The sequence below is a fragment of the Struthio camelus genome, chromosome 12 (genome assembly GCF_040807025.1).
Source record: "Struthio camelus isolate bStrCam1 chromosome 12, bStrCam1.hap1, whole genome shotgun sequence".
In the NCBI taxonomy this organism is placed as follows: domain Eukaryota; kingdom Metazoa; phylum Chordata; class Aves; order Struthioniformes; family Struthionidae; genus Struthio; species Struthio camelus.
The window spans coordinates 17,148,066-17,169,297 of record NC_090953.1 but is presented as its reverse complement, the minus strand read 5'-3'; the positions used below and the strand labels follow the sequence as shown (position 1 = coordinate 17,169,297).

General features: G+C 42.1%; 2 protein-coding genes across 9 annotated transcripts in view; one reads left to right on the top strand and one right to left on the bottom strand.

Annotated features, from left to right (window-relative positions):
• AQP9 (aquaporin 9) overlaps nucleotides 1–4,171 on the bottom strand; it is a 40,613-nt gene extending 36,442 nt beyond the window's left edge. For 2 of the 4 annotated variants that reach the window (XM_009681448.2, XM_009681447.2), the window contains exon 1: nucleotides 3,814–4,171. In XM_009681448.2, coding sequence (XP_009679743.1) covers nucleotides 3,814–3,915 — 102 coding nt within the window. In that variant the 5' untranslated portion in view covers nucleotides 3,916–4,171. Of the gene's footprint in view, nucleotides 1–3,662; nucleotides 3,722–3,813 lie in introns of all 4 variants that reach the window. The other 2 variants (XM_009681446.2, XM_009681445.2) reach the window with 2 other exon arrangements.
• The window catches only part of ALDH1A2 (aldehyde dehydrogenase 1 family member A2), a 93,306-nt gene that overhangs the window by 9,310 nt on the left and 62,764 nt on the right, over nucleotides 1–21,232 (top strand). For 4 of the 5 annotated variants that reach the window (XM_068959113.1, XM_068959114.1, XM_068959111.1 and 1 more), the window contains exons 2-6: nucleotides 7,984–8,103; nucleotides 13,200–13,368; nucleotides 14,437–14,581; nucleotides 14,970–15,094; nucleotides 16,085–16,423. In XM_068959113.1, the coding sequence (XP_068815214.1) occupies nucleotides 16,307–16,423 (117 nt within the window). In that variant the 5' untranslated portion in view covers nucleotides 7,984–8,103; nucleotides 13,200–13,368; nucleotides 14,437–14,581; nucleotides 14,970–15,094; nucleotides 16,085–16,306. Of the gene's footprint in view, nucleotides 1–7,983; nucleotides 8,104–13,199; nucleotides 13,369–14,322; nucleotides 14,338–14,436; nucleotides 14,582–14,969; nucleotides 15,095–16,084; nucleotides 16,424–21,232 lie in introns of those variants that run through there. The other variant, XM_068959112.1, reaches the window with a different exon arrangement.

The window sequence follows — 21,232 nt, the reverse complement described above, 5'->3', positions numbered from 1 at the left end:
ATTGCGTTTATTAAGATGCTCTTGAGAATGAAAATAAAATACAAACTATGTTAGGTGCGTGGTAGCTAGTAAAGGAAGCCACCTGGTCCATTTGGCTTATCCTTTTGGAACTGTTCCCATTCAGATACACTTGATAGTGTAAGCCAGAGTAAATCCCATTTTGTAGGAGAGCAATGCAGCCAAATCCCAAAGGGGAAATATGGAGAGAAACATGATTAAAAGCAGAGAGGCAGTTGGATAGGTGAGTTGCAGACAGACTCGCTGAAAAATCACATAAGCCATCTACCTGATCCAGCATGGCTTCTTCACTCTTTTGTGCTGATACCCAGAGGTTGTCTCCCCCACTAACGCGTAAGAGCCCCAGCAGAAGAGGGACTAAACCAGGAGTCATGCCAGAGGTTGAAAAGCTCTCTGAGTGCTTTTTCTCACCAGAGGCCTCAGGGCAGCCCTGGCTATAGGAGGCTGATGCTGTGTGTTTGTGTACTGGTGTCTCAGCCCACTGTAGTACAAACTTGCTGGCCTTCTCACACCTCGAGGCCTATTGCATAGGTGTAGGATGGAAGACCAGTCGCAGAAGTTAGTTCCAGGCACTCAGTGTAGAAATTACATTACTCTGTATCCATTTCAGAGAAAACAAGTGTCTCCCTTTTCAACTAATTGTTGAAAATTTTATAAGTTTTTTTGTTTTTTTGTAGATACTTACTCTAAATTCCAAATGGCACAATGGAACTTTGGAGGTTAGGTGTTTATCATGTGACAGTACCAAGGCAAATGCAAAATATGGTGGCAGGAGTTTACAAATGATCTACAAACATAAATATCGAGCATAATGCATGCTCCTGATTGCCCATGCTGCAAATATAACTTAGTTGCATTATCAGTCCAAGTTTGTTTTATAGAAATCACACAAGAGGTTATGTATAACATTTTCTAAGCTTGATGGAACCATATAAAGTTAATATCATATAGTTAAATACAGTAATCAAAGGCTCAAGGTAACCAAAACCACATACAATTTGCATTTGGTAATGGACTGCAAAATGTGGGTTTTCTGCTGCCCCAGTTCTTGTTTCAGAATGTAATAAGAGAAGCTGTGCTATGCCTTGGGGAAGAATTCAAGGCCTGATACTGAAAGAAATAGTGCTTCCCTGGGAGAATAGGTCTAAGAGTAAAACAGCCCAAGCAGCAGCAGCCCCAGTGTTCCTCACACAGGTGATAATGGCAGCTGTTCTGTACACCATCGGACCCACCTGTATAGCTCGGCACTTCCAGGTTCCTGCAGGTTAGTGTTGCCCACTGACTCCTGAAAGAGCCTGAAACCAGGTGCTTTGACAAACAGGGAGAGGGAGGCTATGTCAGTATTACCAAGTAGTGCAGTGCAGGAGAAGCAGATCTGTGAAGCAGCTGGGTCAGAGTAACTTTCTCAAGGCCTGGTATCTCAAATCTATTCAACTTGGCAGGCAAAGCCCTTCGCATCCCCAGCTGAAGGCTTGGTTTTTGACTTATGAGTGAGTAATTTTATGATTTTTACATTTCATTTTCAAAGCTTACAGTTAGGAAAATAATATTGCAAGACTTGACGGAACCGTCCAAAGATGGTAACTTTAGTTTTTAGTAGTGTGTGTTCCACGATGATGTTCTCCAGAGAAATAGAAATAGGTGATTTGTGGGACAGGATTACACCCAGCTTCCAGAGGTGCTAGGTTGGTCACAGATTTAGATACCGTCAGTTAACTTCTAGAGAGAGAATGTATTGACCCATTTCATTGTTACTCTTACAGTTATTCACCGATAGGAACTATTACAAAATTTGTGATGCTGAGAAGCCACAAATGAGGCCATGGGAAATAAATGGGTTCACCTCTGCCCTGCTCCTGGTGCAGGTGCTATCCACAAGCCCATCCCAGCGGCATGAAGTGGCTTTCAGAGGAGGTGGGAATCAACTGTGCTGTAGGTCCTGAACTCTTGCCTCACTTTGACTTTGTAACAGGATTAAGACATGGCAACAGGATGGCGTAAGAAAACTGTCACTCTTGCATTCATGGTGTCTGTTTTTCAAGGATTTCTGCCTCCAGACTTATAAGGGGGCACCTTTCATTAGTTCCAATTTAAGTTAAGGTTTTAATATATATCTATTCTTAAAGATAAACTACTTAATAGCTGACAGAGCCTAAAAGCAATAGCAATAAATAACAGCAGCAAAGTCTGCTTCTTCACAATTAACTTTGTACTGCAGCTAACTTACAAAGTCTAAATATAAGTCAAGATACCCAAGCAGTGGGAAAACTGCGGTTTAATCTATGTACGGCTCTTTTCAGCTTTAGCCAAGAGAAATTCAGTCAGATTATGAACCACAATTTTGTAGCTTCATTTTCCACTATGTTCATACAGTGAATATACAAGACAATGGACTCTGGGTTTGCATTTCCTTCTAGTCTTCTGCAGCAGAGCATTAAATAATAGCATTTGCTGGTCTAGTCTGCACTTTAATACGTTTTCTTCACTTGCTTAATTGTATTAATGGAAAGAGGAGGATGATCTTGTGGCTAGGGCAGAGGACTGGAAGTCAGGTGATCTGGGTTATATTCAGAATTCTGCCACAGGCTTCCTGTGCAGCCTGCTCTAATCAGGTTTGCTAATATATAAAATGAAGGTAATAACATTTCCCCTTCTTACCAGGGTGTTGTGACACTTAATTCATTAATGTTTGTAAAGTGCTTTGTGCTCCTTGCTTCTAAATGTGCTCCTTACTGTAATGTCTTATGGATGGTATTAAAGTTGAGAATAATGTTACTTTACTGCCTGTGCTAAAAGTTGGCTGAAGTGTAATAAAGGCCATTATTTTCATGTATTTTATGAGCTACTGGAATCTTTTAGGTGGCTTACTTGAAATTTAGCTAATATAGTTACATTTAAAAATATACTATGTCAATACTATGCCTGATTTTTATTTTTTGTGTTCTTTCACTATGATGAAATATTTCGCAATAAGCAAGACTATCTTGTACCGACTAAGGGGCGGAAGAAAGAGTTTGGCGTAAATACTCTAGCTGTTAGACTTCCAGCTCTGTTACAGAGCCAGCTCTCTACCCTGGTGAATCACCAAACAGTTCTGTGTCCCAGTGCAAAATGCACTGAAAACTTGAGCAAGAAATGAGGTCAAAAATATTTTTGGATAGGAAAATGAGGAGTTGAAGTATTTACCTAAATTGCAACAATGCTGCAGGACTCAGCAAGTATATAATTTATGTAGTCCAGTTAAAACAAAAAATACTTAACTTTTAAAATCTCTGAAGATTTGGCAGTGCAACTCCCAATAAATTCACTAATATCCACATGGTTAAATCTCTATGTACCCCAGAAAAATAATTCAGCTAAAGTTTACTCTTTCTTAAATGTGAAATACAATATATTGTTTAGAGCAAATAGAAATTGTGCATAGAATGGAAAGAATAAAATGCTGAATTCTTAAAATTAAAAGCAAGAATATTATTAATGTTCACTATGCACATGTGAATTTTTTTCAGAATGTGGTAATTCACTAAAATTCTGCTCGTCTATAAAATCAAATGTTTATTAGACAATCGTAATATGTAAACCTATTTGTTTTTAATAGCCAATGATAATTACATCAGGTGAAAAAAAAAAAATTACAGACTTACCATAAATAGGAGCAATTCATTCAAGGCTGTGCAATGTCTGTCAGAGAGAAACCACGCTGCTGGTACAGCATAAGAAAAAGCATACATGTCCCCTTACAAGCACTGTCCAACATTAAATTAGTAGGAAGGAAGGAAAGCAGCTGACACTTACTATCAATATAAAAGTTCCCAGGAATTCTGAGAGGGCTTCTTTAACCAAGCTGTTCTTCAAGGCAAATTTCTCCTTTAAACTCCTTTTGTTTTTCTGGCTCATTTTTGCTTCCTCAGTTGCTCTGGAGCCCTAGTTACAAATACAGACAAAATTTGCTCCGTAATCGTCCCAGCTTCAGCTGAACTTTGACACTTTTACTTATACATTGAAATATGAGATTTCATCCTGTACAGCCAGTGAAATCATCTGACTGCAGGCATTGACAGAACCAACTCAACGTGCCCTAACAATTCATCATGAGTTTTCCGTCCTGTGCCTTCTCTGAGTATGCTTCTATTTATACCGGCTAGATAACACCAGTAAGTTCACAATCAGAACTTTTCTTTTTTCCTGCAGAATGGATTAATCATTACCTTTCCTGTTACGATACTTTTTTTTTTTTTCTGGTAAAAATTGATAAGATGTTATTCCTGTCACCCTGATCAAAAAAGACAAAAAGAGATACTACAAAATAAGGAACAAAAATATGGAACAAAATTTTGCTCTGACCTAGATTGAGATTTAAGCCATGCTACTATTGGCTACTATTGAAAACTTTTCAGGGGGAAGTTGTAAAAGAGAGTGAATGCTTGTGAAGACACTATGCTCTAGCCCTGTAAACAAAAGCTCCTATTTTGTCAGTTCTGAGGGATTTCAGTAGCTAATGAGGAATCTTACTTTGGAAGTGTGTTGAATTTGTATATTCGCACACAATACTCTTTTTGGACTAAATGCCTTGCTCTCTAGTGGCCCGCCTTGTTTACAAAAGAGCAGCGAGGCAGAATAAATTAGGAACATTTAATGAAATCTGCTTCGGTCCAGTGGCTGTCTATAGTGCAGTATAGGCAAGTGAGGCATTGAGAGTGTCTTCAATATGTTTCGCTTAAAAGTGCATAGGTGCTACAAGATGAAGCATTATAATATTATTTTCCACAGTCCACAGAGTAAAAACTGATGATGCTGAATATCTCCAAGAACTGGGCCTCCTGGGGAAAAATATTACACTCTAAATCTCTTAAGTATCTTGAATGTTTTTATCAGGTATGATAGTGACTTGACTAACACATTGTCTGGTTCATTTACAAATATTTTCTTTATCTGGCTTGACAGTAAAACCTTGGCCCAGTTCTGGTAGGTTATTTTGTCATGTTTTGTAGATGCTCAGTGACTTGGTTTGTATCTGTCCTAAACCTTTTTTACCTCGGTGGTAAATACGTTTAGGCCTGTAAGTGATGTTGCCTGCTTTGAATAAGAGAGAGCCTTACAGAGTCAGGCATGTGGGCCACTTCCCTGCTGTCCCACCAGTGCTCATACTTCCCTTAAGCTAGGGCTTGATGCATGCTCCCTGCAGCTGTAGCCATCTTACAGCCACCAATTTCATCCCTTAACCACCTAGTTTCCCCAAAGCATCCAATTTCATCCCTTAACCACTTTTCTGTGTCCTTTTACCCACCTGTCTCTACCTCTACATTCAAATGCGACTCGGCCGCCAGCCTGCAGGGAGCTGCACAGGTGATGGGTTATGTGCTAACTGCATCTGTAGCAGCGCTGCACGGAGCCAGGGGAGCAGCTGGGCACCAGCAGCTACGCAGAGTCTTTTGCAGGGATTTAAGCCACAGCACAGGTCAGCACTCGCACAGAAACAGCCAGCAACAGCCTCAGGGAAGCCCCTGGAAATAGCTTGTATATTGCAGTTTTAAAACCTTTACCCTACACACTGCAAAACAAAGATATTACTCAGGACCTTAATTATCACAGCATGTTAAGTGTATGTTTATTATGCCTATGAGAGAAGAAGCCTTTCAGAATTATGTGTACAGCAGAATTGAAGGAGAATCCCGAGGAGGCCATTCATTACGGCAAGAAAGAGATAAACCACTTCCTCTTTTCCAGGAAAATGGGAAATAAATAAATACATTTATGAAAACAAGTTTTTAGTTCTTTCTCCATGGCAGCTCTTTGTCTTATGCAGGTGCAGGCCTTCCTCACAAAGTATTATGCAGATACTCTCAGTTTAGTCTCATAACAGGTGTGAAAGTGTTATCTGCATTTCTCAGTCAACAATAGTGCGATGCGATAACGTCAGTGACACAGTCAGAAACCCCTACTCGTTTGTCCAGACCATGTTGTCTTTCCTGTAATGATTTTCTGTTTTTACAGGATGGATAACTAGGTTCGTGATGCAAATATGTACATTCTACATTTGCTTTCTTCAGGTTGTCTTTAATACTTCATAGAACTGGCATAATTTAACTCTATTAGAACTGAAGAACTGTGATGCTAAGTTAGACTGAAGCTTCTTCGTGTGGCTCCACAACCAGATTCCAGCGGAGGCTGGTAGACTGGTAGTGGATGCTCCAAGAAAGAGCAAGAAAGAAAACACAGCACATAGGGAATGATTACTCCCTTGGTATATCCTTACTGATTTTGGCAACCAGCAGTTTCAAGCCAGTGCTACAATTTGGAATCATTTTCAAACAGAAGAGGAGCAACACGGAAAAACAGAACTCAGTATATCCTTTCATTGTATTCAGAAAGAGGTTTTAAAGAAATTTCCCAAATCTAACAAGTATGTGCATTGCATTACAAGAAAGTCAAGTGAAATGTAAAGATAAAAGAAATGCCATGAAAGTTTTGACCTTAGTTACTAACTCATATGATCCACGTTCCCTGTTACTGGCGTTTTGTCAATTACAATAGTTGGACCACCTGGTTGAGCAATGGAAAGAAAATGCGCTGTGATTACTGTTCTCTGCTGCTCTGGGCCCTGCTCCCGGCATCGTAATGGTAACAATACTGGCAGTGTCACCCATGTAATATCGACAGCTGTGGAGTCTGAGGGAAATTAAACAGAAGTGCATAGGAGACTGTTAAAAATGAAAAGACATCCTTCAAAAATGGAAGTCATATATAAGCAAGGAGCATAAAAGAGTATAAACGCTGTCAAATTAAATGTAGAACTACAACAGAGCTGACCAAGAAGGTTTTAAGGATCACCTTGCCAAGAATGCAGAAGTAATAATATAAACTTTTTCAAATTCCATCACGAGAGGAGTCTTGCGGGAGAGTAAGTAAAACTATAGAAGGTGAAAGTGTAGGAGAAGCATTCAAGTTGGGTGACTTCATAGCGGAAAAGCTAAAGCTTTCTTTGCATTTTTAAAGAGCCAAACTTTAGGTGGGTTGAGTGTGAGGAACCATCCTAAATGAATTCTCAGTAGGAGATACTTTAAGAGAAACTGGTAAATTAAACAGTAGCTGACTGCTGGAGCCATGCGATGTTTCCCCTAAGGTATTCTAACGTTCAGTTACTGAAGTGCCAGTGCCAGTGTGTCGGCGCTGAACCCAGTCCTAATGCCAGCAAAAAGGAATGTAGGCAACGTACCACTGGTCTCTCAAACAAGGCTCAAGGGTGACCATGGGAACTACAATGCTGTCAGAGTGACTTCTATAGCAGGAAAATTAGTTGCACTGTAGTAAAGAATAAAATCAATAGACACAGATAAAGCTGGTATTCTGTAGAAGCCTCAAAATGGTTTCTGTTAAGGGAGGTTGTGCCTCACAAATCTATTGACATTCTTTAAAGACGTCAACAAACATACTGATATTATTGTTCATGCTTGAATGTGTGATCAGTGTAACCTTAGAACTGAGATCACAAAACTGAGACCCTTGGGACCCTTACCCCAAGGCAGTCTGCACTGAACTATTGCTTCTCTTCACCTGGATTCAAGCAGAGCGTGAATTCATACAGTATGTATAACCTAAACAATTTTTATGAGTAATCTTCACTCCTACAGAAATAGCAAAATAGAGAATAATACACATAGCTCCCACAGTTTAATTCTCCTGGGTAACAGTATATGCTGTACTGAATTTTTAATAGTACATTATTCAGAGTATCACATAAATTGTTATTACTGATGTAATAAAACCTAAACCAACACAGCTGGAGAGACCAAGGCTATAAATATACCATATATTTTTTTGTATTGTAATAATATGGTCCAAATTATTTTCAAGTCTAAATCTGCTGATTTTAATTGAATTAGAGAAGGTCTGAATATGTACATTTGCTATAATTCATGTCCCTGTACAACTGCCTTTGCCTAATTTATATTTATATTTGCACAGAAAAAATGCTGCATGATCCTTGAAGGATATTCTCTGTTTTGTGGATTGATTGTACTGCTGGGCAACTCAAAAAACATCAGGGGAAGAAGATCTGAACGCACTGCAATTCAGAATTCTAAGGTATTTGAGTACCTGAAAAAAAAGCATTTCTTTAGTTCTTGTGCTTTCTGATCATCCCTCCATCTCTGCTGCAGTCCCTGGTGGATAAGTGCATGATATGTCTCACAGGGGCAGACATCTGCAATGTACAGCTCAGGTCTATCTGAGCCCACCTTGGGGGCAGGGTAGTGGACACAAGGTGACCTCTCAAGAATGTCTTTGTTCTTTCTTCTTTGTCTCAGTGTTCAGAGAAAACATTTCAGTTAAGATCATGCATATGAAATCAAAAAGACACCACATATGCGTGTCTCAAACTTTTTGCCAGTGTCTTTAAGGCCTAATTAAAAGCTCTCTGAAGCCCACTACTGCTGACACTGATTTCAGTGAAAATTAAATTGGTCTGTCTCTGGAGCAAGACCCAAAACTTTGCTTTGTTCTCGATTGGCTGGGTACACCATCAGAGCTCAGTTCATAACTGATACATACATCGTTATATAATTGATGATAGTAAAGTTTATAATTTGTTGTACTGACCTGTCAGTGTAGAAGATAGACTCTGTCGGTTCCCAAGTTGGCTTAATCTCTACGATAGCCACGCATCGCTGCGCTGGAAGGTGTGCTCTCCCCAGCGCGGTTTGGCACAGATAACATTCCTCCCTGAAGGGGCTCTGCGATGGGGCTCTCCATGCTAGCAAAAAGTGAAGGTGTTAGGGAAATGCTGTGCAGATCTTTGTGTGTGCCAGTGTTATCTGCTGCACTAGGCAGTGCTTCCTTTTAAATGTGTTGGATATAGTTCTAGTAAAAGCTTATTGAGTAGGTTACAGTATGGGCAGGTCTGACTTTTTGAACGCATCTGGACAAAGACTAAGAACTTTGCTTTTAGACAACAGATCAATTTAGTACAGACAAGCACTCTGTTGCAGCCAGTTCCCTGTCCTTTTTTCCTGCACTTTCTCGTTTTTGGAACAGTTAATGTCCATGAGCAGTAAATGCAAGGGAAGATGTTTGACAGCATGGTCTTTTTAAAAAAAAAAAAAAATCTTATTTTTTTCAGAATTCTTTATTAAAAAGCCCTCAAAATGAGGATCAAAGTTTTAGATTCGGCTCTGCTATTAAAAACAAAAGATTTCTTGGTAAATGTATCCACGTAGCATGAAGAAAACCTCTAAGGGTATCCTATGGGCCTTCATGATGGGATACATTATCAAAACCTTTTATCTTTCTACAGTGTACACATTCCCTATTAGCAGTAGCCACACTGTGACTTATTACGGCTACCAACAGAGCTACAGGGTTTTGAAGAGCAGGAGATCTGAGCCTGCCTAATTAGTAAAAAATATTCAGCATGAACGCCAAAGGTAATAACAGACTTGACTACATTAACCCTTAAAAAAGACAGAATAGTGCATCTGGCAAACAAACAGATGTAGTTAAACAAGACAGCAGATTCGTGGTTCTGAACCATAACTACTCTTAGGAAAGTGTCAGTTTTCTGACTTGCCAACCTCCTTACCGTCAGCTGTCTTCACTCCAAGCGGCCTCCAAGGATGTATTGGTGTCTAGCCACATTTTCACTCTCTGTTAGAGAAACGCTTGCTATAAGAGATGCTGTTCATGGTGCTTTGTCCCCCCCACCCCGTTCTATTTGTTTCGCTTCTGTGCTCCAAACACTCATCCCTCATCTTCTAGTAGGTGAGGTGCTACTCTGCCCGTTTTTCACTGTTTTAATTCCCTTTCATTCAGAATGGTTCACGTTTGAATGTTTAAATCCTCTGTCTTTCCAGAAATGTAAGTTTTGCTTCTGGGATTCCTTTTATATACGAGATACTAACAGTATAGATGAGAAAAATATCTTGGACTTCTGTACAATAATGTTGCATTATCAAGCCCAATTCCTTTGACATTCCACAATCAAGACTTTTTAATCAAAAAAGATTGCTCTGAGGTTAACAGCATACTCTTCATAGGATATACATAGGAGCACACCCAAGCAGCAATCTTTTGTTACTTCTATGCTATATCCATATTCATTAAGATAATGAATCTATTAATTGAATATGTAAGTTCAGGTAATTAAATGTAAGACTTATTTCTTTAGTTTAAAGGGTAATAATAAAAAATTTAAACTTGCAAACCAGATCACACATTTAGTGATGATAAATGTGAACTGGAAAGTGCAATATTCCAATATGAATTAGTTAATTGCATCCGTTCATTAGGCGATACACATTAGCAGAAGGTCAATCCATTTGAGGCTAGATGTGCTTTACAAATAATAAATTCAAACAGGTAAATTGGAGAGAAATTCAAAATAGAAAGGTGAGTTACATATTTAAACTCAGCACAGAGTCCCTACAACTAAGAGCATGCTAGCTATAACTTTGTAGTTAAGAGCCCGCATGCTTTAGAGCAGCGTCATAGGTGCCACATGTCGCCATCATGCATGCTGTGGTTTAACAGATGGGTGCTCTTTTGCACAGACTGGGCCAAAACAGGCCCATGACCCTGCCCTGGCTGTGCACAACGCGGAGACGAGCTGAGCAGCGTCAGCGAGGTGTCTTGGGACGTCTCCAGAGCGGAGGAACAGCCCCTCCGTCTCGCTCTCCAGCTGGCGCACCCAGCCTCCTGCGCAGCACGTGGTGACGGGTCACGTTTAACCGTGCTCTGCAACGGTCATATCCATCTGGGAAACTGACCTGTTTCTGAAGTGAGGCAAGCATTAACAGTCCTCCAGACATGTCCTGCTTATCACTGGCACTGCAACTGAACTATGTGTAGCTTGCTTAAATTCTTAAATTTGAGTTTAAATTTAGAACTGACTTTATTATAGCAACAATTTACAGTCCTACTGGTATAAAATGGCCAGTAGCACAGATTAGAAAGCTGATCCATTTGACTCATTTGTAGTAAATTTGTGTTCAAGAGAAGTTTCTTCATTGGTCATTTCTGGGTTTTTAGTAATAAAAAATCATTCCTCTTGCTCTCAGCATTTATTTTAGAGTTTCTGTTAAAAGTAATGTAAAAATTAAAAGTATATTAAAAGTATTCAAAGTATATTTTCTCTCATTTCTGTGGAACTTAAAACATCTAGAGTAAATTTTGAGCAATTACTATAAAGATTAGTAATATTAAGACAATGAATTCCTTAGGATATTTGAAAATGTCTGTAATTTTTATAGGATCATCACAGTGTTGTGGGTATTGCTTTACAAAAAATACCACTTATGCATATAGCTATTTTTGTCTTACATGTATAAAATATCTTTATCTAGAGCAAGGACTGATACCATTCTGCATACAATTCAAGGGCCATAATTCTTAAAAGATTTCAAACAATGAACTGCTTTCAAATGATCAGGCTTAGAGACATTTAGAGAATTGATTCAATTAACCCAGAGGAAAAAAGTGCTACAATGTGTGATTTATATTTGCAGATAAATTAAAATACAAGTATCTTCTGAAGAACATTTGCTGCCATCATGGTCAGTAATGAAAATAGCAGGCAATTAACGTGGAGCACCTAAGGCTGAGCTTTTACTCTACATAGTAGAATGTCAAGTTCAGATTTTGTACGTGCAAATCTGAGTTTTAAAAGTTAGTGGAAACTTAGTGGAAGTTTCTTTTTGGTCCCTACTTTTCCTCCATGAGTGATTTTTAAAGCACATAAGAAATGGGATGGACATTTATTGAGGCAGAAGGCAAAAGGAGCAGAGGATTCAATACTGACTTTGTATGAGGAGCCAGAGATATCAATGCTAAATGGTAGAGGGATAGGTGAGAGAACTACATATAAAAAGGAACTTAAATTTGTCAGGTGGAAATCAATTCAGGGTAGGGTTTTGAAGTTGATCTTGTAATGAATCACTGCAAGTGTCTGGCAGAATGATGTGATTCGGTTCTGTTGTGCGTGTGACAAAGTGCTTAGAAACCGTCTGGAGCTCACCAAGGAGCATGAGAAATACTCATGGTGCAAAGGATTTGAAGTTGTAAGAAGACCTTTAGGATTTTGGAGTTAATGCTGCCCCTGTACATTTCAGAGGTGTATCAGCATATGCCCTGATATGACTGCTCTGTCCAAAACGGGTATTTGGGAGGCAAATGGTTTTATCCAAGCCTCTAGCTTTATGACCTTTATTCCTTCAGGCAAGGAGAACATAGTAATAATGGGCAGAAAAACACCAGTACTCTGAGCAAATGCCCGCTTTCCATCAGACAGTATTTGTGTGAGCAACATCGACGTGCTTGTCTACAAATAATACTAGGTGCTGGCAGTAGGCAGAGAAATTCAGACTTGTAAATGAAACAAGGATGTTTCTTCAAATGTTATTTTGCATTTAGGTTAATCTAAATATAAAACTCTTTGGGAATGAGTTTGATCTTGGCTGTATACCAGCCTAAATTCTAGCACTGCAGTGAGAAACAGAGTAACTTGGTTGTTCTTCATTTTCATGACAATCCTTTCTTCATGAAGTGTGAAGACAGTAATATCTTTGTCATTACAACCTGAAGTAGGACATATTTGTTTCCTGACTGGAAGTTGCTGTCTATATAGGAGTTTAATTAAAACCCATTCATGTGAAAGAAAATTAGCCAGTCTGACTTAATTGTCAGTTTATTTAGTATTGTGGCTATCCCCCCCCCCCCCCCCAAACTGCAGGACTGCGATAAGAATAATGATTTTGCTGCCATACACAGGTGTTTGCGGACTGCAGAACTCAAGTTGAGTCTGGATAGTATTTCTGTCCTTTCTGTTTTCGGTAAATGTTGGACTCACTTTTTTCTTCCACAAATTAGATTAGTTTACTTCTGTATTCATTGTTATTACTGAGTTATTGTTCTAATGCCCAAAGCAATAGGTGTAGCAATCCCTCCCGTGAATACATTATATTAAATATTAAATATTCAGTTGCATGATTTGAAGCCATAACCTTTGCTATCACACAGTAGCCAGTGTATTACAAACTCACTGAATCAGCTCATCAAGCTGGGCTCCGTACATGCAGAGTAGCATTGCAGACCTGGCTCCTAATTCTGTTTGGCAAAGCTGTTGTATACAATGAGAACCCACTTGTGGTCTTGGCACTGAGGCCTCTCTCTCTCTTTCCGGGTGGGGGAAGAGACGCTGCTGTTGGTGGCTGGCAGTGAGGAGGAGCGAAGGCAGATGTTCCTCGGGAGCCCTAGGAAGCTGGCCGTCCACCGGAGAGCCTGTGGCCAGGCATGGGCGTTGGTGGTGCCGTTCACCGTCTGGGGAACGCACGCAAGGCATAGGCAGCAATTAGTCTAAAGGTGAGTCGGCTCTGACTTCTTCTGCAAACAAAATTGCTTTTAGCTGTAAGAGGATCGTGATCTGTATGACAAGGAGTTGGTGGACACTGAGGAAGCCAAGAATAAATTAGAGGCACAGGAGCTCCATGACAATATCCCAGCTTAAAGCAGCTCCAGATTATGTGTGTTTGAACTGCGTCTTCAGATGCACTGCAACCGCTTCTCTCCAAAACCTCCTGAAAACTTTATTGAGTCTACTTAAGAATGAAACTGTTGTACTGTCTCCTCGTTCCTCAAACCTGTGTAAATGCAGTCCCTTTTTGAAGGAGCACCTCCCCACTCTGATTTATTTTGAGTCAGCTTTTAGAATGTGTCATCCTTGTGATGAAGTGTTAGGTCTGTGTTGGCAGTGTGCCATTAAAAATCGAATTTCTGACGTTTGAAAGTCTCACTCATCCCAAGTGTCACAGTTTGACAGCTCTGCATGTCACATTGCAGCACAGTATTATGTATCCATTTCCTCTGTCCTGAAAAAAGAAAAGAAATATGAAAAATGAGAGCAAAATCTGCAACTTTCTTTGTCATTATTTAGCTGGAAATTCACAGAAATATGCACGTCAGCCCCGAAATGACTTTAATAGCCCCCAATATCTTGTGCTGCCTGTCTGTGCAAAAGCAAACTTTGTCCCATGCTCCTGTACAAATATTAAGAACATGCTGTGTCTGTCTTTTCAATTGTCTGTGAACTTATAAAACAAGGAGGAAGGAATATCTATGGGATCAACAAATGAGGATTGTAACAAAATCAAAACATGACCAGATTCAGTTGTTTATTCTTAACTAGGTCAATAAAAAGGTCATGTGATATATTTCTTGCTACTTTGTTTTCACCAACTCTGGGCAGCCATTCACTTTGCTGCCCCTTCTCTGTTTATCTATCTGCAATGTTGTAGCTTCAAAACCTGACCTCTGATCAGCTTCAAAATGCGTGTGTGTGTGGGGGGGGGGTTTGCATGAGTAAGTGAAACTTCATTGATTTTGCTGGAAGTAACAAAAATGGTCTGAGCTTCACATGTGTTTTCTGCCTAGAACTTTTGTCCACGCAGAATGTGAGGACTTTGGCTGTAAGTTTCTGATGTCCGTCAGCCCAGTCAGAGCACAAGCTGAAGCCGTCTGCTGGGAGAGATGTCCAGTGCACAGGCGCTGCTTGGTGCGTGGCCATGAGTTTGACATGGTGAGTAACGGCACCAGGCTGTATTTGGCTGCTGCCCTTCCCAGGGACTCAGCACCCCCTCCCCATTATATGTCATGCCCAACCTCTTCCATGGTGTGGCCTCCCAACTATGAGGGTCCTCCGAAAAATAATAGCTGGGAACAGGTGGCTGTTGCTGAATAAATGACTCTGGCTTTCAGTCCTCGTCCTTTTGCAAAGAACTTTCAAGAAAGGAGAAAGCCATGGCAGGGCTGTAGGAATCGCACTGGCAGTGCCTGCTCCTTCTGGTCGCTGCAGAGCCCGTCGCAAAAGGGGGAACAGGCCACGGAGGAAACGGGAGCGCCGGGGCGGGTGCGGGACCTTGTCAAGGAGAAGTGAGGAATGGAGTATCTCTATCCTTCCCATGAAGGGAGAAGGGGAAACCCAGGACGTGGAACAGAGGCAAGAACCTCCCTTCGGGGAGAGACCTTCACAGGGACAGAGGGGACGGGGCACCGCGAGCCCGACGGCAGCGCAGGCGCTGAGGGAAGCAAGGTGAGCAACTGGCCTGGCACGGCCGGCCGCACACGGTGAGCCTTCGCGCCACCCCGGCGCCGGCAGCAGACACGCGGCTGCGGCAGGGAGAAATCACTCCCCATCCAGGCAGCTTCGTGTGGGGAGGCCTGGGCCCGCCGTGCGGTGGCCGAGAGGGAGAGGGCGCCGGGGCCCGGCCGGGCGTTGGCCCCCTGCCGGCGGCGCCCGCGACGGGCGGGCGGGCGGGCGCGGGGCCGCGGGCCGGGCGGCGGCGGCCGGCAGGGGGCAGCAGCCCGACGGGGATGGCGCCGGCCGGGCGGCAGGTAGGGCGGCTGCGGGCCGGCCGCGGCGCTGGGAGAGTGTTTTCCTCGCATCCATCACTGTCGGCCGCCGACACGCAGCCACTTTGATGTAAGTCGCTGCGAAAATACAAGCGAGGCGGTGTGGGGAGCGGCGGGGCGGGCGGCGGGACGGGCCCGTCCGTCCGTCCGTCCGTCCGTCCGTCCCCGCGCGCTGCCTGGCGGCGGGGGGCGCGAGCCGGCTGGGGCGGGCAGCCGGCTGCCCCGAGCGGGAGCGGGAGCGGGAGCGGGGCGGGCGGGGGTCGGCGCAGCCCCTCCGGCCCCGCCGCTCCGGGCCGGGCAGCGCTGCGGCGTGTCCTCGGCCGGGGGGGCGTGCGGGGGCCGGGCCGGGCCGCGGCGCCGCCGCCCGAGGGCCCGCTGCGGCCGGGGAGCTGCCGCGGGCAGGAGCGTCCCCCCGCCAGGGTGTGCGGGGGACGGGACGGCCCGGCCCGGGGCTCCCCCGCCGGAGCGGGGCCCGCGCGCCTCCCCCCAGGGCTGGGCCGCCGCTTCCCGCCCCCCGCCGGTTCGCGGTGCCCGTCGGCCGGGCGGCTGCCGCGGCGGGGGCCGGGCCGGGCCGGGCCGGGGGGGCGCCGCCGCCCGGCGGAGAGGCCGTCGGGGCGCGGCGGCGGCGGCGGCGGCGGCGTGTGAGCGGGCTGCGCTGCTCTCGCCCTAGGTAGGACGGACCTGCCCCCCTGCCTCTGCCCCCATGTCCAATAAGAAGAGACCCGGCTTGACACCTGCCTATATACAGAGGACGGGAGCAACGTCTCCAGCCCTGGTCTTTGCAGGGGGGGAGGGAAAAAAAAAAAAAGCCCCAAACACAACACAACCCCCTCAGGTCAGAGCGGGGGGCTCGGTTGTGCTATAACCCCCCCGCCCCCCGCCCCCCAAGACTATGACTTCCAGTAAAATTGAGATGCCAGGGGAGGTGAAGGCAGATCCCGCAGCTCTGATGGCATCTCTGCATCTGCTGCCTTCTCCCGCTCTCAACCTTGAAATCAAATACACCAAGGTAAGTTGTGTTCGTTTGTTCTGCCAGGGAATTCATGGCTTTCCCTACAGAGGAGGGATTTTGCTTAAAATCAGGTCCGATCTGCCCTAACCAACTTGAGTGCAGAGATACAAAACTGCCTTGAATCTGTAATAAAGGAAACGGATCGTTTTAGCCCTGTAATCGTCTGAAAAACCCTAGGATAGGAGAAAAGCAAATGAGATTTGCTGAGTCTGACTTTGTCACTTTCCTGCTCTTTAAATGTGTTACTTTCTACAGAGCTGTTGGCTTTATTTTCAGTGCAAAATCAGTAGTTCCCTAATATGCTTCAATTGCTTTTGATATAGATTAGAGGGAGTTACTAGACATACCTGTATTTCTCAATCAGAAAATAAAAATATTTTCTTTCTTGAATTACCTTGTGTGCCCAAGGGACTCTTTTACAATTCCTGGAGGACTCTTAATACTACCAGGTTGTTGTTGTAGCTCTGGAACAGGTCTCTTTACTAACTTCCTTGATATTTGAATATACCCTTGAACGACAGTGTAAGAGGGCATATGTTTTCCTACTAACCTTTAAGACTTATTTTCTTAAAGGAAGCGTTAAGAATCATCCTATTGGGTCTGTGTAGAAAAATCTGCCGGATTTCTGTGGTGTATTACAGGACTGAAGTGTTTTTGTAGACTAAAATGGGCTTTAAGAACAGTTACTTGTTTGTAAATGCAATTTGAATTTTTAAATTCTTTTTTATGTTCTGAGTCTTTGCATCTTTAGTATCTGTAACTGAGGAACGTGCTTATTTCTGTTGGAGAAGTTTCAAATGTATTGTATGAACAGATTACAGTGTGTCAGACTTCGTTTCTAATTACTGAGTAACAATAGGAAAATAAAGCACATCAACACTGGAAAAAGGTGATAACATTTTTATCTACTGGAAATACAACTTCAGGAGCTTTAGAGCTGATAGGAAACTCATTTTGGCCAATGCAGTGTAATATTTTCCTCCATATCATCACTTTAAAAGCTTTTCATCTTTTCTCTTTTTTAAGTGGGTGCCAAAACTAATTTGTCCTCTAATTTGTTACAGCTATTCCATGCTATAGAAGAATGTTTCAGAAGAAACTCAACTATTTTAGATTTTCTTACCTTTTAATGAGAACTGAGATATGCAAATGAAAAGATACATATGATGTCTTGCATATAATTTATTTGAAGATAGCTTAAATAAATAAAGTAGGTGGTTATTTGATGTTGTGTGCTGTTATACTTTGGGAGCAACAATACTGTGCAAATAGTACCTGGCATGAATTTTGTTTGTTGCTGTTTTCATTATAAAATATGCTTCAGGAGTATTCAGTGAATGATATTTGCTAGCATCACAGTTTGCACAGTAAGTGTACTTGCATTTCTCAGTTTTAAAACTAGAGAAACGATTCTAAAAATCTTTAAAAAAATATAACACAGTCATTAGCGACCATATCTCCCTGTTTGTTTGAATGTAGGCTGGATTCTAACGTTTAATAAAGCAGAATATGTACTGCCATCATCTCAGAAATGTGTGAGATGTCACACGTTTTATATTAATGAAACAAATAAAGGAAAGTTATTTTATTTCAATATTAAACCAGTAACAACAACAAAACATTTCTTCGAGACTTGGTTTCGAGATATCAGGTAACTTCTGGCTGCTCTTGAGAGAAATTGGGTTTAGGACAGGTATCGAATATTTTATTTGGCATATCCTCTGTCTCTGTTTTTCTGTCTGTGTCTCTCCTCCCTCCCTTTTCTCTTTCTCTGCAGGAAATACAAGTGATTTATAGATAATTGGAGTCTTCAGTTTGGAGTCTTGTCTTGGGCAGGACTTTTATCCAGGATCCACTTTCCCACCTATTACAAAGAAAAACAATCAAAAATGAAATAATGGATTGTAACTTGATTCGTTCATTTGGGGGAGTGGTCGCTTCATGTCTTAAATGACAAACAACTTCCATAAACAATAAATAACATTAGACTAAAGCACTTTACCCCCAAAATCTCCCCCCCAAACCTTGTAAAATCAGACATCTGTAAGCATTCCTAGCAACCTCCCTCCTGCTTGTTAGCTGAGAATTTTAAATACACAACCAGGACTCAGAATTCTTGAGCTTTTTATTACCGCTGTCTCTGAATGCAAAATCTTAACCATTTGGTAGTTAATTCTTTATGAAAAATAAAGGTACCTGTGGACACTTTTTAAACTAAGTAATTTAAAAATATTTTTGCCAATTAAATTCCATTTCTGGAATTCTAAAATTGGGAAATAGTTAAGACGATTTTGTTAAGATAAGACATATTAAAACTTCCTGGAATCCCTCAATGAGATTTAGCAAAGATTTTTAATATGTACTGGAAAAAGGTAAATTTTTTACTCATTAATCTTTAAAACACTGCATTATCCTTGGAAATACTATGAAAACTCCTTTCAAGAACATAAATAAAACAAATACTACTGATGTATTTGTAATATTTGTGTACTCTGTTATTTAGCAGATTTCATGAAACTTGCACGGTAAAATAGTTACCTGTTCCTCTGGTAGGCTTACTGAAATGATTAGGAAATTGTGCATTAAGTCAGTCTACTGTTGTGTACAGCAAATGTAGAACACACAGACAACAGTTCTTCATTGGTCAGGAAAAAAATATATGATTAGTGATGAAAATTTCTTGTGTAGTTTTTATGTGAGATGTACAGCAGTATCTGTCGTGACTTCACTGTTGGGAGTCAGCCTATGCTTCTTGAAAAACACAGTCATTAGAAATATTTTCCCCATCTTTTTAATACCTCAGCATGCTATCTGTGAAAAAAAAAAAAACTAGTTTTAGATGTGCATAATAAGATATGGTGGATGGGATGTAAAAAAAGATGTTCTATCCAAACATGAAGATCAGAGTTCAAACACACTTACAGAGTTAAGTACTTCTGTGTGGGTGGCAAGTACTAAAACTGCTACATGCAGGATTATATCTCTCTTTTCATCGTGATGATCCTTTAATTCTTTATGTCTTAGCATTAACATTTTGAGAGGAATTGCTTCCACGGAGCAAGGGATCTGCCTGTATGGAATCACGTTATTCTGCAGCCTAGTGACACAGTCTCCCAGACCCGTCCCGAGTTAGCTGGCAGTGCTGTGCCCCCTGCACGAGGGAGCGTGTTGGCAGGAGGGCACGCGAGGGGGTTGACCCTCTTTCTGTCAGCAAGTGATGCTTCCAGGAGTGTCAGCTCTGTGCCAGAAGCTCTTTCAGGATGGGCTGCTCAGAAGCGTCCAGTCGTGGAGATAAGCCATAGTGAGAAGCCCGGTAAGGACGCGCTCTTTGCCTGTTGTGCAAGGCAAGCACGTTTCAGAGCAGACGGCTGGGAGAACCTGGCGGCTCCTCCGGGAGATCCGTGGGTCCCAGGCTCCGCTGGCGCCTCCCTTCTCCCATTGTTGCAACACTCCGCTCTCCCTCCGGGACTTGAGTGTCTCCCAGTGTCTGTCTGCAGGCATGGAGGCAGTCCAGTGGAGTGAACCGTGGGCAGCGTTTTTCTCCCTTAAACTCCAGCTGCCTCCGTTCAAGGAGAAAAAGGTGTTTCTGTAGGATGTGGCTATCCTTTCCTTGCTCTGGTGTCATCAGATCTGCTTTACGGAGTATTTTCATAGTGGTTTTAGTAAGTCGCGTTGACTTCAAAGGACAGCTTAAGCTACAGAACAGGGACCCTGGGGTCTGCCCTGTTCCTAGCAGTGGTGTCTGCCGCTGCTTCGTGTTACTGTGAGTGAGCAAACTTGTCCTGAGTTTGCATCATGTTGGGGACGCTAATTCAGCTGGATGTTGTAACGTTCCTTTCCTGCTTGCCAATTGATTTCAGTCTGATCCCGAGCATGAGGAAGAGTTAAAGAATTGTACTCGTTGAGAGCTTTTTGTAAGAGGTGCTGTAAAGGGGTGAAGTTGCAGTGCTGTGGCAGTGAAGATGTACGGAAATGTTTCTACAGTAATAGCCTGTGAATTTACTGATAGGCCTGTTTTTTGCTTTGTAAAAAGGCTCACCTCTTGTCTTAAAGTATAGACTAAAACCAGGTCAGTTTCTAAACACAGATCGGGTAAATAGTCAAACTGTCAGGCTGCCCAGCAATGAAACAGAAAATTGTATAATCAGTTTGAATTAAGTGTGGGCAAACTGCTTCTGGGTAAATAAGAACTAACAAAAACATTTGAAACTCTAATATAATAAGCTCTTTAGTTTGAAGTGTTTTGTTATTAAGTTTTTATATTTTCCTTCCCACTGTGCTTTCTTGGCATTGCCCAGAAATGAATGTTGCAGGACTTTATTACAAATTCTCTTCCCCGATATTTCCTGCATGTGTTTCCCAGATAAAATTCTAGACTGAAATTCAGATAGGAGGCAAGACATCTGTTTTATTTAGAATAATTGAGCAGAATCTTTGTCATTTTTTAAACTGAAGATAGAACTTTGGCAGAACTCAGGCAAGTGAAGAATAAATGCTAGTCCCACCTGCCTTTCCCTAAATGGGGTCACTATTTTCATGTCTGTCTTTTGAAGTAAAATTCAGTGACTGATACTTGAGTTGAAGAAATTAGCTAGCCTTTTGGATCAGCTCAGTGAGCGCTGTCCAGATGCAAAAGATGGGGCAGAGAAAATTAGAGAGATGGTTACATGAAAAGAGGACAAATAGATTAGCTGCTTTTTTTCCTATGTGGAACATTTCAGCATCTAATGCTGACACTTGATATGTCCCTCTGTATCATCATATGTAAGTTTTAGGGTATATATTGTACTTAGATTTACTTTTGTG